Consider the following 14,289-nt stretch of genomic DNA (forward strand, 5'->3'; position numbering starts at 1 on the left):
GAATCAAAACCACTTGTCTTAAATTTATTTAAATGTATTATTGAAGTAGATAGTTTTAACTTGAATTTTGAAACACAAAAGATGGAAGGCTGCAGAGATGCGATACTAAACTTTTCAGAATAACTTTTCTAAAGCGTTATATTCAGCAGATAAAACACAGTTTACATCTAAAACAGCTTTTATGTTTCGCTCACTAAAATACTTTGTTTTTAAAAGAACTATAATATCAACAATATAAAAAAATAAGAACTTGTAAAAGATGTGGAATAATAAAATAACTTGTAAAAATTGTTACTATCGTAAATAAAAATTTCTTTCAATTATAGGATCGATTAAATATATCGTATATAATTTTTTACTAAAAAATACTGTAAATATGACATTCCTCTCTCGACGCACATTTTAATTTGAAATTGTCATTATCTGTCACTATTAATTTTGAAATTTTGAGAAAATTTATTCGACGATACACAAAGTAGAGTAGAATTGTTGTTGTATCGCCAGACACTTAACGTCACAGCGTGCTAGACGTGGCTGAAAATGTTCGGTAGATCACTAAAATTCGTTAACGATCCATAAATCTTGTCGGGTCCTCCTTGCTCCGTCTATATCTTTCTTTGAACCGTTTCATCCGAGCAACCCACTTATGTTTATAGGAAAAAAAGTGGTGGCTTTATGTCTTTTGTCGGAAGAGGAAGCAAGAAGAACGCGTGATTCTAATAGAATTCGAACGTGTGGGTGATATTTGTTTGAGCTTTGTAATTTGTAATTTAAATCGAACAATACTTAAAAATCGAATTACGTATGGCTGATAGGTGTAACGAGAGAATTATCAATGACGTACAGCTACAAAAACTTATCTGATTACTTGATACGACTCTTCTGCTGCCAAATCAATTTGTTCCGCGTTAAACTCGAATAATCGTATCCGTTTAACTTGAGGTAGTTAACGTCACGAAAAATATTTCCTGGATAGCAATCGGTTAATTAAATCTTTATTGAACAATCTCTGGGGGCGAACGATGGGAATAAGAGTTATCGATGTATTTTCATCATAGTGCTTACAACGAGAGATTGCAGCCGCGAGATTACAGCATTCGTGACAACGGAACGTTTTGACGAGGCGAGTTTTTATAGCAATTACGACGAATGCACTCGAGTTACAGTCCTCGTCGTAATTGGTGCTTCGGGTTATTCGTCGGAGGGAAGAGGGGTGATTTTATTTGCAGACGCGACGTCAAAGTAAGCGAGAGACGAGGAAGAACTGTTCAGGATAGTCGCGACCTAAAAGTGCTCCGTAAATGCGCGTCGATGAAGTCTTCGCGAGCAAACATCGGTTCCTTCGCTCCCGCATCATCATGTTCCGCGCTTGTTTCAGAAATAGACGTTGTTCGAAGCACGACGTGCTTCGTTAGCATATTCTTCTCTTACCTTCGAAGAGTCTGCTCCGAAGAATTTGCTTCGGTTACGTGTGCTTCTGTCTGTATGAATAGCGTCTCTCATCTCCTCCTTCGTTAACGAAGTTATCAGAACTTTACGTAAAGTTAATAAGTTTTAAAATCGGAAAATTTAGAAACTGAAGAAAGGTCTTAAAATTTTCATTAGACAAAGAACTTGACTCTAAATTGGTAACTCTAGATGAAAGTGTGTCAATGGAGTAATATGAAAATATCTTGCATATATGTATAAGTTTATCAAGATTCAAATTAAAGAGCTATTATACAATACATTTCTTTATTATATAATAAATAAAGGAAAAAAGACTTTCTCGACAATTTATGTTGACAGCAGTCGGCATATAATCTGGAAGAAGACCAGAAGGTATATGCTTATATTATTACAGAAGTGGGCAATGTACTCTTTCTCGATTATTTCGAAGAGAGAAGAGTCTTCCAACCTTTTGCTAGTATAAATTATCGCGAGACATGATCGCCGATACAAACGCAAATTCGTTTATATATCTCATAAATGTCTCTGAAAAGTTACGTAGCATAAATTCTGATGATAGTAATGGCAGAGATAGTTTAGTTAGTTTAGTTAGTGTGATCGTAAATTCGCATTATAATGATGCTAACGAACATTGGCGATAGTTTTAAAACGGTTTAAACTACTGATGTTTTGCAACATAAAATAGGGACCGCGCATTATCTATCGCACCTGCCTTTCTATTTTGACGATATGTAAATCTCAGGATATAATACTCAGGAACTTAATTAAATTGCAAAAAAAATGCATATATATATATACCATGGCGGATAGGATGCATGATGCATATAATAGCAATTTCGCTTAATTTCGCATTTTAGTAAAAACGATACGCAATGTAAAGTCAATTGACGGGGTCACTCTTAAGCGGTTTATATTTGTTCTCTAAAAACCCTTGTTTACGGAGCCTTCTGCTTGTCTCCCTCTGAGTTTGGCATCACCTCAACATCGTGATTAATGCAGTGCGGCCGTAGCTATCATCTGACAGTTTGCCACAAATCAGAGCTTTGGAATGCCGCTGTATATGCGCGATGCAACGACGCGGTACATTGACGTTTTCACGAGTTAACATTTGTAATTAGATAGCCAGATAGAGTGGTGGTTTATTTAAAAGCTAGTTCAACAAGTCAGATCGTTGAAATTCTATATTGGCAATGCAGCGGCAGCGATCGTTATTTTCAAGTTTGTAATCGGATTAAGTGGAGTAGCCAGGATATTCAAATTTCCGGGGAAAAACGAAAATTTAAACTTTGAAAAATATCAATATTAATGATATAATAACGATATATACTCATAAATCAATGCGTAGATATTATGGATTAATTATATTTTAGCACCTTCATGTGTTTTAATTGAAATATTAAAATATTTTATAATATTGTATAATTTTATACTATACATACATTGCGCTCGTGATTTCTGCAGTCAACTTCATAAATTCCTAATGTTAAACAATCCTATGGTTATATTATCATTAAAATGATGTCTCTTTAATTCGATTATATAGCTGAAATGGTTCAATCTTGAATTACCATGTATTATCGAGAAATTAGTGAAACTTTGTATTATTCGGAATTTTTAGCTTACATTTTTCGAGATGCATAGAGAGAGGGGGGGGGGGGGAGGAAGAGAGAAAGAAAGCGAGAGTGTGGGCGAGATAACTTTCAGTTTTTCCGACGAAATTTAAGCGATTGTCATGAGTCATCATTGCCAAATCTGGCAGACCTTATGAAATTTTGCGACGCTGCATAAATGGAGATAGCATACAAGACAAAGACGTCGCTCCTCTTTACGGATCTATGCTAAACACATAGGCATTTACATACACATTTGCATTATCTACATCCTACGTTCTTATAAATAAATGTATATGAATATTTACACATGCCGTATATGATGCAACAGTCTCACACGAGTGCACATTTATCTACAAACAATTAGATTAAATTAAAAATATGTAGGCGAAAGAAATTCCATGCAAAATAAACCCACGCACGACTAGCGTGGAATTAATAAAGCGATACAGAAATTTATTCTTTCTACTCTCTTATTTTAAAGGTGAATTTTTTTATATAGACATCAATTTTATTTTAGCAATTTTGAAAATTGTTTTAGAAAGAATTATTATTTTTATCTTTTGCTATTAAAGTGTAATATTCAGTCTTTACTTTTCTATTGTCAATTATTTTATTACGACAATGCAATATAATGATTATTTATCTTAGTTTTAAGATATTTATATATAAAATTTAAAATTAAAAAACAGAAAATATATATAAAATAAGATAGAATTTAGCTATTGTCATAACTATCGTAAAATGTGATTGTTAATCGTTAATTAGAATATTTATTTTACAATCTTAAGTTTCCTCAAAACACACTATGATTAAGTGTGTATAACTTTATTTCAAGATTTTGTTATTCTATGATATGCAAATTTTAAGAATTCATTAGTTATGCGGATCAGATCTGTCTCACTGGTTCATTATAATGAGCGAAGGAACAAGCAATACGAACACGCAATATTGACGTAACGTATTACGTAGCAATATCGCCACGGGGAATGACCAGAAATTGTAGTAATTAATGCGGGGGCCGCTAATTCGCAAGCCGTTAACTGAAATAACGCAGCCCGCGTACCGTTTATGGCGATACTGCTTTCAACAATAAATCGCATTCCACAGTTTCGACATAAGCAGTTTCAGGCATCAATGCGAGACATGAGATTAATACGAGCAATTAATATTGTTTTGTAAAACATGTATTTAATCTGCAACAGCAGATATACATATAAATAGCTTAGAATATTTTAGCATTTGCGTGGGTGTTAAACTTCCTACAGCTTTTAAAATACATATGTACATGCAATGGTTTTTAAACTCTCTCTCCCTCTTTTTTTTTTTTTTTTTTATTGATCGAATATGTAAATACCAGTTTCTAGCAAGTATCGATATCGAAATAAAATATCGCTGATTATGTTTATTCGATCGAAGTTGTATATCTGCATCGAAATTGCATTGCTTATCTATATATCGAAATAAATACTTCTCGCATGCCATAACTTTTTTGTATTCGAGAGCATGTACAGTATATAGATTAACGAAATGTACAGCAAAGCCTCTTACATCATTTGGCAAATAAACAATCCATATAATGTAATCTTCGACCGAAGCTCAAGGGAGTCATCTTGACTCATCAGTGAAAACTTGGCACGCGTTGCGAAAACATTTTTCACTACTGACTTAAATCTTCACATTTGAAGTTATTTGGATCGTTTTATTAATAAAACAATTATAAAAAAAAAAACAAGACGATATTTTATGCAAATACGCGTGAAATTATTTTACGCATACATCGTGAGTGGGCTAAAAACAGCGATATCAACTTGATTCACGCGCGTTTAGTATATACAACCGGCTTCGTTCATTGATCATACACGATGACGAGGATATGACGATTGACGGCGACGAGGGACGCGTTGAAATAAATCTGGCCGCGATTTCAACAGATTCCGGAGAGTTGCGCGCGTTTCCACGTGGGCAAACTTAATTTTCGCGGATTTACGCGTGGCATTGAATCACGAGTTGACGTGAGTCACCGCGCGACGCTCAAAAGTGCATCGCGAACGCTGGCCGATACGAGAGTTGGCTGAGGACGTGACAAATTCGACAGGACTGACAGCGCGATCTCCGTGAATTGGAGCGAAAAAGGGGAAGGTGTCTTAAAATTGCCAAAGTCTGTTTTTATATCGAGCAAAGCAAATTTATATTTATAGTATTATTAAATTAAATACATTTGTATCGATAGTATTATTAAATTAAAAAGTTGAACGTTACCAATAACTCTTAATGACACACGAGTTTATTTTTCGAATTAATATGAAATTATTTGTTTCTCAATAGGAGAAATGTCGAGACACCTTAATTAATTTTTGAATCAGAAGCAAAAATGAATGATTTCGCACAGATTTAATTTCAAGTGTGATATATTAAAAGACAGAACCTCATTTTTTTTATTTCAAATGTATCTTTTAGATCTCTATGCATCTCTGACAGATAGACAATTTAAAAATTGACAAAGATTTACGCTCTAGTAAATATTTAAGTACGAAAATAAGTAGATATGATGTACGCGCGAGTGTCGAAGATATTTGAGGCGTGAATACTGAGCATAAATTTCTTTTTCGCGTGTCGCGTCGGGCTTTGGCAATGCTGACAACTGAAATTAGACGTTAAATCGTACGTTCTCGCTGCGAGAAATATGTGACGCGTGCTATATTTACGACTCTGAATCAGAAATAGAGCTCGAGCATAATCCCTATACGTGGAGCGAGTTTACAATTACAAGTTGCGCTATAATTGCAGTTTAAATCAATTGCACATTTAAAACCAAATCCACAGGCGGCTTTATATTACGCGTTGCCAGATTAAAGGCACGATACCTTATCTTTATGTACGTATAATAACCACAGGCACACTAAACTTTAATACATTCGACGTCGATAAGAGTTCTCTTTTATTTTTGTATATCTGATATTTTTGGTCGATTAATCAAATAATGATTTTATTCTCATGTTTGCCTAATATAAAAATGTGAAAAAAATAAAGAGAGAATTTTGTGTGGGTGTGTATATCGAAACATTGATTACAATCTTTAATATTTTTTACTTCTCTCGTGTTTCACTTAAAAAAAAAAAAAAAAAAAAAAACTTTCACGCAACACATAATCGAAACGAACTATATAAAATGGTTTGAAATAAATGTGCTGCCAGTTACACGATCCTCGTTCTAACAGATTATTACCCGTTTAACCGCGAACAAACTTTCGACATCGATGACGGTACATCGGCTAGAGAAAAGAAAAAACTTTCATACACTCGTCGCAAAAAAGTTTACTCGCGAAACAAAAGAGGCAGCAGCTCGTGTGTTTCCATTCTCCCTCTCTTTCTTCCATTTACACGGCTTTTTCCATCGAAGTAGCTCACGAGGGAGAGATAAAAGCTCATCGGTACGCGATATCGGAAGCGAATTTTATATACCTGCCGTTCGTCAAGTCTGCCAAGCTGTCGAAGCTCGAATGATGGGCACATGGCTTAGACATTTTATCGCGTGCAAATAACGGCGCCTGCCCATCGGAAGGGTTTATAATAAACAATTCTCTCCCGGTGCGATGTTTATGAAATCAACCACATTTGTTTCACCCGCGCGTAGAATTTTTCTTCATTATTTATTCTGTATATTTGCACGTGCTTTGATCTTTTATTTGGTATTATCATATACACATCGTAATCTATTTTTTGCACAACTAACTGTGCTACAGATATACGCTTAAAGTTCCAAGAGAGAACGCATGACGCGAATCTTTTAATATTTCGCGTAGAGCTCAGGGTCAAATGTTAGGAGAAATTAAATTTAGCGAAATTAAAAAAAAAAATTGAGTGAGAAAAAATTATAATTTAAGTGAAATATCGCGTTAGTCGTGGCATTAATTACTCGCCCCGTTTTACTATCGTTGAGTGCGTTTTCCCGTAGGAACGCGAAGGGAGAGAAAAAAAAAATGAAAAAGAAGGAAAGAAACGATAACATAAGGAAAGATCGTAAATGCTGAGAGGGAAACTGTCGGAGTTTTATGATGGCGAGATCCCGCATTCGTTTGGCGTTCAACTCGCGCGAGTTGTTTTATGTTCTTCAACGCGCATGACTGCGAAACTCGAGGCAGATTACACTTATGAGTCTTCTCTGCAGAGCGGTTTACACATTTGGCGCGATATCATTTTTCTTTACATTCGGCAAAATCACGAATTCCTTCTATTCACCTGCAATTATATAACGATTCATTGATTTCGATAATATATTGATTTTGCTGTATAATCGAGCACTCGATATAGAAAGAGGCACGGCTGAACAAGTTCAAATATTCTATCTTTCAGATAGTGAAAATAGAACGTAATGTTTATATGCTTTGAATAAGTGTTTTTAGATTTCAATCTGTGAAATATGTAGTTATGAAGAAAAATATGTGTGCACGTATGTTCTTTTTGCCTAATATGCATACTTTCCATATATGCAACATGCTATAAATTGTTAGATATTCCCAAGAGAGCTTCTGAATAGATATATCTTTGCGATATTTCTAAAATATTTCCAAGATTTCCAAGATTCTAAAAATAGATATTTTTATCCGCAATCTTTTCTAGTTTTCTAGTATTCTTCGCTACATTATGAATATTTCCAAACGAGATCAACATTTTCCATCAACGCATTTTTGGTAATCAGTCATACATAGAAACTCTTAATATTTTTATTAAGATTTTTGAAGTTTTAAGAGTTTTTTTCAAAGGAATTTTTATTTCTACACATTTTCGCCGTAAATGTTTTCGGTTTATTAAAAAAGAATTAAAAGCACACAGTTATGATACACACAGCGCGAAAGTATCGGAGCGATATCGTTTTTGCTCTTACCGAGACGATCATAAATCAGTAACGCGCCGTCTGATTCGCAGATCAATAAGTGTTCGGTTGGCTCGTTATGAGAGCGACGTTCAGTGCGAAACAATGGCCCATGCTTTTCACGTTTTCCGTTCCGCGGTATGAATACGGCCAACGGCGCCATTCCATAAGTTGCAGCAAGAAAAACTTGCCAGATTTTGGAATGTGTTATTCGACGATTTTAGGTTAAAAGAATTTCTTTTAGAGAGAAAAGAAGAAAGAAAGAGAAAGAGAGAAATGTATAATTAAGAAATTTATTATTTATTCTATAACGCTGTTGTGACACCCGACGTACATAATTTAAGATGAAAAACTTCTCCCTCTGTCTCTTCTCTTTTTCTCTGTGATTTCGCTTCTTTAAAAAATTAGATTAAAATTCTGATACAATTTATATTCGCCTCCGTCAGCTTATACAATTTTTCCTATTTAATCTCATAATGCTTAGCATTATATATATGTCACTATTCCTCGGATATTTTACAGCGTTACACAAAGTTGAAATTTTAAATCCTTTAAGGCTCCTGTCGACCATGTCGAAATCGTGACGTCAGAGGCGAGAAAACACACGCTAAAATTTCTTAGATGCCATTTCGAAATAAAAATATATTTCGATGAAACAGCACTTCAGATGGCTGCTTTAGCACACTCTTAAAAAACCCCGAAAACTATCCTTTCCCCTTTATAATCAATCAACAGCTGTAAAATGTAATATTATGAAGCCCAGTCCGTCTGGTCTTTGCACATGCGCAGTCATTCCGCATGTCAAAGTCTGATATCTCGATCATTTTACAGCTGTTGATTGATTATAAAGGGAAAATAGTTTTCGGGGTTTTTTAAGAGTGTGCTAAAGCCATCTGAAGTGCTGTTTAATTGAAATATCTTTTCATTAAAAAATGGCATCTAAGAATTTTCAGCGTGTGTTTTCTCGCTTCTGACGTCACAATCCAATATGGCCGCGGTGAGCACCCAGGAGCCTTAAGTGGCATATCTCATAATTTAGTACAGTAAGCTGTAGACTGTCCTAGACCTTTTCATGATAGAAATATGGAAGGAAATTTTGATGTAGCTCTCAGATCCAAAATAAAATCTCTTTTAAAATTTTAATTATAATTATGAAAAAATATTGAAGTTCCTTTATATTTAAGAACACGATAAGATATATTGAATTGCAATATATGCTATCAGTTTAATTTGCTAAATTATCATTTGTAACTTGAAAAACTGTTAGTGCACCGATATATTTTGTCGACACGTATTGATTAACTAAGCTATCATTAAGATGAATAGGCACTCTGTAGAATATCCTGTATACAGGTCAGCTAAATAACTCAGTACACGGTAGCTTATATAGATTCGCGGGGGAGATATATCCCTTGATTCGAAAAAGCTTTTTCGCGTCACCGCAACCTACAACTAGTTGCAGTTTTACATTTTCCCATTTCCCGATCTCGAAAGCTGCAAGGACGACTGAAAGTTGTTACAAAGCTCGAAACAAAAGTAATATACTAACTAGATTTTCGAACTAAGCTCAACAAATAATCCTATGTAAATGCCGCTGTATACATATATCTCTTTCGCCATGTGTTTTATTCATTTTTATACATTTCCATATATGTATATTCTCATTATTATTTTCATTCCGATATAATTTATATAGAAAGCAGAACTCTTGGAGAGTTATTATTTCTCGCGGCACGTTCGCGAACGGCCTGTTGCAGTAGCAACCTTCTAAATCGGCACTAGCTGCACTAATTCGCCTGCAGTTCTGAATACTTAACTCAACGTCCGAAATCCAATAAGAAGAGGCTCGTCCGTCGTCGGACGAAATGAGATGCTCCGACGAGGCGAGCTCTTCTCTCCTGCCAGCGAAATTAGCGTTTTCGAGTTGCTTGAATTATTCAGCTACATAGCGCCGCCTTATCTTTCGACTTTAATAATTTTCTCGACCAAGCTGCAATTGTGGCAGAAGTCTGCCTCATTTGCTGCTGCATATTCGCAGCGAGTTCAATTCTCCTCTTTTGAATTATTATAAGCCCGGCAAGAGTAGAAGAATATAAGAGTGGAAAAATATAAAAGATTTCAATATAAATTATGCAATATATAAAAAAAAAATAGATTTATATTTAATAAAATGTAAAATAATATTTTTTTGTGAAATGTTCTTTAAGAGATTAATTTTTTTTTACTATTCAGTAAGAAATTCTTTTTATATTTTTCTATATAGATAAATTTTCTATATAATCTTTTCTACTAAAAAAAATTTATGTATGTTGTTTTTAGAGTAAAATATGCTTATTACAAATGATTTCATCATAAAATTATTTTACATAAACTTTTTACATAACAAATGTCCACAGAAATTAACGCTACACGCGTTAAAACCTTGTAGTCGCTTAGACAATTTCATGCAGCTATTTCCAAGTGACGCAATGAGGTACGAAGTTACTTTCTACGTAGATTAACGTCAGGACGATTAATACCTAAGCGAAGTAAACGGCGTTACCTCACCTCAGCACAATAAAGAGGAACTAATTTCGCTCTTCCGGGCGCGAGAGGATGCAGGTCAGTCTTCTGCATCGCATGCACATAGAGGAAATGATTAAACTCAAAAGATAGTGGTAGTAGTAGCTACATCAAGGTTGTATCCTGTTGAATAATTCCCGCACCGACTTCAAAGCAACTTCAATAGCTTAAGTTAGCAATCTAAGCTTCTAAAAATTTCAGCGTGCCATAAAGGAGAGCTTTGAGAATATGTTGCTCACGCAGGCCTTCGAGTATCCTTGTACGTGCAAATGGTTTTTTCCTCGAATTTAAACGAATATACACATCCCACCCGCATCGATTAGTTTTAATAAAAACAGCGTAAAAATAGCATTAAAAATAGTTACTCGCGATCTTTTATTAATAATAAATTACGTTAGTATATATTTAAATGAAAAAATATTTATCTCTTTTGTACAGAGAAAGCTGTCGTGTATCATGTATCGTCTACTTTTTCAGTAAAATATATGTGCAACTGTAACTCTCTGTAAATTGCGGCAGGATTGCCTAGAAATTGCATGGACAATGAGTCTCACCGATCGATTGAATGGAAATGGAATTCAAGAAATAAGGATATATTTTACAATAAAATTATTGAAAACAAGATAATTTAATTAAAAATAGTCTGTAATTTAAAAATAGAAAATAATCCAAAAATAAGAATTTAATAAGGATAATAAAATTCTTTACAGGAATAAAACTTAATTATAACGTCTGTGATTTTTAAATAATATATTGAACGCATTTGTTCTTAAATTAGATTAATTAATAAAATTTGCACAGATTATATTATATATATATAAAAATTGTTAGTAAACGTGAAAATATGCACTAAAATTATTCTTAATTACAGAGAAAAAGAAAATTACTGTCATGAGTTTAATTTAAAATGAAGAAAAATACTGTGCGGAACTTAAAAATGTCTATTCTAGATAATTTATATATAGATAAATTTAATTTAATTTTTTTGTAAGTTTGGACAAAGCAATTTTACTGAGTTTTTACACTTACAGCTTCCATTTTTGTATCTAATGAAAGCGAGCCACGACAAAAATAAAGTTACTTAACAGTTTCAGACAACAAACATGACTATTGTTAGCGCGCATACCGTGTGACGAACGTGTTTACGCATTTAGCTCTCTTAAATATAATTAACTCGGAAAGAATCTCGTATCTTTCTCGCCTCGCGATCCAATGCAATTATATCGGGATGATGTCATCTGGTTCTTTTTATCTCGCCTTTTTACGATGAGTCCTTGTAGTAGGACCGGATCTAGATCTTCCGACATACGAGCAAATGTTTCTACTACACATGACACACACACAGCCTCTTCTCAGTTTTCTCAGTTTTTATCTAAGTCTACAGTTGGCACCAACTGCCCTTGTTCCAAATTTCAAAAATGAAAGAAGAAAAAGAATTTAAGAACTTGAGAATTAAAGTAATGTACAGCTTATGTTAATTAAATTTAGAAAAGCACATAGACTTTATATACAAAAGAAAAAAATATTTAAAGCATTGATATTATTGAGCATCTGGTTTATTTCGTTGATATTCGAAGCTTATTATTCAATATAATCATTGCTTTTTATCTCTTTGTTGCATTAAATGATGTATTAAGAAATTATTTATTTTCTCAATCTTGCGCGTTTTTGGGGTATCTGAAATTTTGGATCCTGAGATAGAGATGCAAAACGGTTAAAAATAAGAAAACGAATTTACTGAACAAGCGTGGAAGAGGAAGAATAACTTGTTTAATGTAGCTTTTCTTTAAGTAATGCTGCATTATCATCTTAAGTTACCTTATATGACGACAAGAGGTGCAATTGCGAGGCTTGTAAAGCCAAGGCACAAATGCATGAAGTCGATCCCGCCTGGTGGAATGCGACGACTTATTGCAGGCGAGCGTTTACTTTTTCCGCTCGACGCGGTTAGTAAACGCGACTAAGCCGGATCGCCGTATCTCTCCTGTCTACGCTACTTTACTTTCTCTGCAAGGTTTTATACTCGCAGAATTATTATTATTACGGGAGAGACGACGGCGAGATATACTGAAGCGGTTATTCAGTCTGAAGCGTGACGTTTTTTACGGCCGTGGAAAGCGCTCTAGAAGTGCTCCCATAGTTACGTGTACATGTACAACGGATCGGTTATGATCCACTACTCCCGAATGTGACCATGCACACGGACAATTTTTTTCCTCGCCAAAACTTTTTGACGAAACGATCGATCGTTCACGATTATATGCTATAGTTTCGATGAGAACTGCGAGTTTCACAGCGAATCACTGGAGGCTTTTCAGAGAGAGTTGCTTTCTATTTAACACCTGGGGGATTTACGTCGCTTAAGCTAATCGAATTAATCTTGCCTGCCCGAGAGATTTGCCCGAAGTATTCATTAGATGGCTGAGAACAAGCGCGGATTATTCGTTGCTGTATTCGACGCGCTACACAGTACCTTTGAAAATTGAGATATTGAATTGTGGATAACTAGCTATTTCTCATTCGACCGCATTCACTAGAAACTCGAAACTCGATATGAAACCGTTTTGATAACAATGTTCGACGCCAGTCTGGATGTATCTATTTGCAACATAATGTTTGCCAATGAAGTTCTCAAAGATCAATATCTATAATGGTAAAATTATCGCCTTTTCAGAAAAAAAGGTACTAATATTCCATTCAGCAAAATTAAATTAGCATTTATCTCATTTTTTTCTCACACTTTTCGAATCGGGGGGCGCATTGTTCCCCGATTTTCTCTGCTCTGGCGTGCAGAAAAAAGCAATTCGTGCATCAATTCACTATGATATTTCAATTCACTGTCATATGATTCAAACCGCATGTAAATATCGTTTCTTATCTTTTCCAGCCGACAAAGCTCAACGTCTACAAGAACGACGCCGAGAGCTGGGACTACACAACCCCGACGCTGGGTGAGTCCGTTTTTTTCTCTCTTTCATCTCCCTCAATTCTTCTTTTATTTCTTTCTATCGGTGTTATGTACGTGTAACTTCATAACATACATTCCCCGCGTCTCTCTCGACATGCGTCTTAGCAATTGAAAGCATGAAAGTGTAGAATCGGGCAGGCCCGTTATTTCGAACGTCGCCGAAATGTTTTTTAATATCGTCTCAAGTCTAACATGTTGCTTTAATTCTTATTGTTATAAAGACGATCTATCAATTAACTTTTTTTTTTAGTAGAAATTAATGCGAGTAAAATTGTGATATATTTAAATTTTTGCAACAATTGATGAATGCTAAATTTATTCGAAGGAAATGGGCTTGCTTGATTCATGTACCGAGATCGTCGATTGGATTATATTCCGCAGAAAGAAGCCAACTATATTCAATCGACTTCTTTTTGCAAAATTCGATCCAATTGGCGACTCTCGTCGCGTACGTGCACATGGAGGATCGTTCCTGATACTGAGCGTATCGCGATTTCTTCCCTATTTCGGTTCTCCATTCGTACCGTTTCTGTGTTTCGTTGCACATGATGCAGAAAACCTAATTGGATTAAACGACAGTGCAAAAAGGTTTTGCCAAAACATAGCATTTCTCGTTCACATGTCTGGAATAAAATTTTCTTTTTTGAACAATATTAAAAAAACAATATATTTATTAAAAGTAAACATAAAAGAAAATAATCTTTGTTTTTTTATTATTTATATAAATATTTTCAAAAGGATATGCATCGCCATCATGAAATTGGCCATGACACAGTGTTTTTTCCAGCGACAATATATTTTTTTGTAAATATTGAATTTTTAAAT

The 14,289-nt window shown here is 34.6% G+C and overlaps 1 protein-coding gene across 2 annotated transcripts in view; it reads left to right on the forward strand.

The window, feature by feature from the left end:
• Sm (heterogeneous nuclear ribonucleoprotein L) overlaps positions 1 to 14,289 on the forward strand; it is a 151,356-nt gene that overhangs the window by 87,796 nt on the left and 49,271 nt on the right. For both annotated transcript variants that reach the window (XM_083034101.1, XM_083034187.1), the window contains exon 6: positions 13,384 to 13,447. In XM_083034101.1, coding sequence (XP_082890227.1) covers positions 13,384 to 13,447 — 64 coding nt within the window. The remainder of the gene's footprint in view (positions 1 to 13,383; positions 13,448 to 14,289) is intronic.

The sequence above is a fragment of the Prenolepis imparis genome, unplaced genomic scaffold (assembly GCF_030444845.1).
Source record: "Prenolepis imparis isolate NDT839.2.m4 unplaced genomic scaffold, iyPreImpa1.0 SCAF_1, whole genome shotgun sequence".
NCBI lineage: Eukaryota > Metazoa > Arthropoda > Insecta > Hymenoptera > Formicidae > Prenolepis > Prenolepis imparis.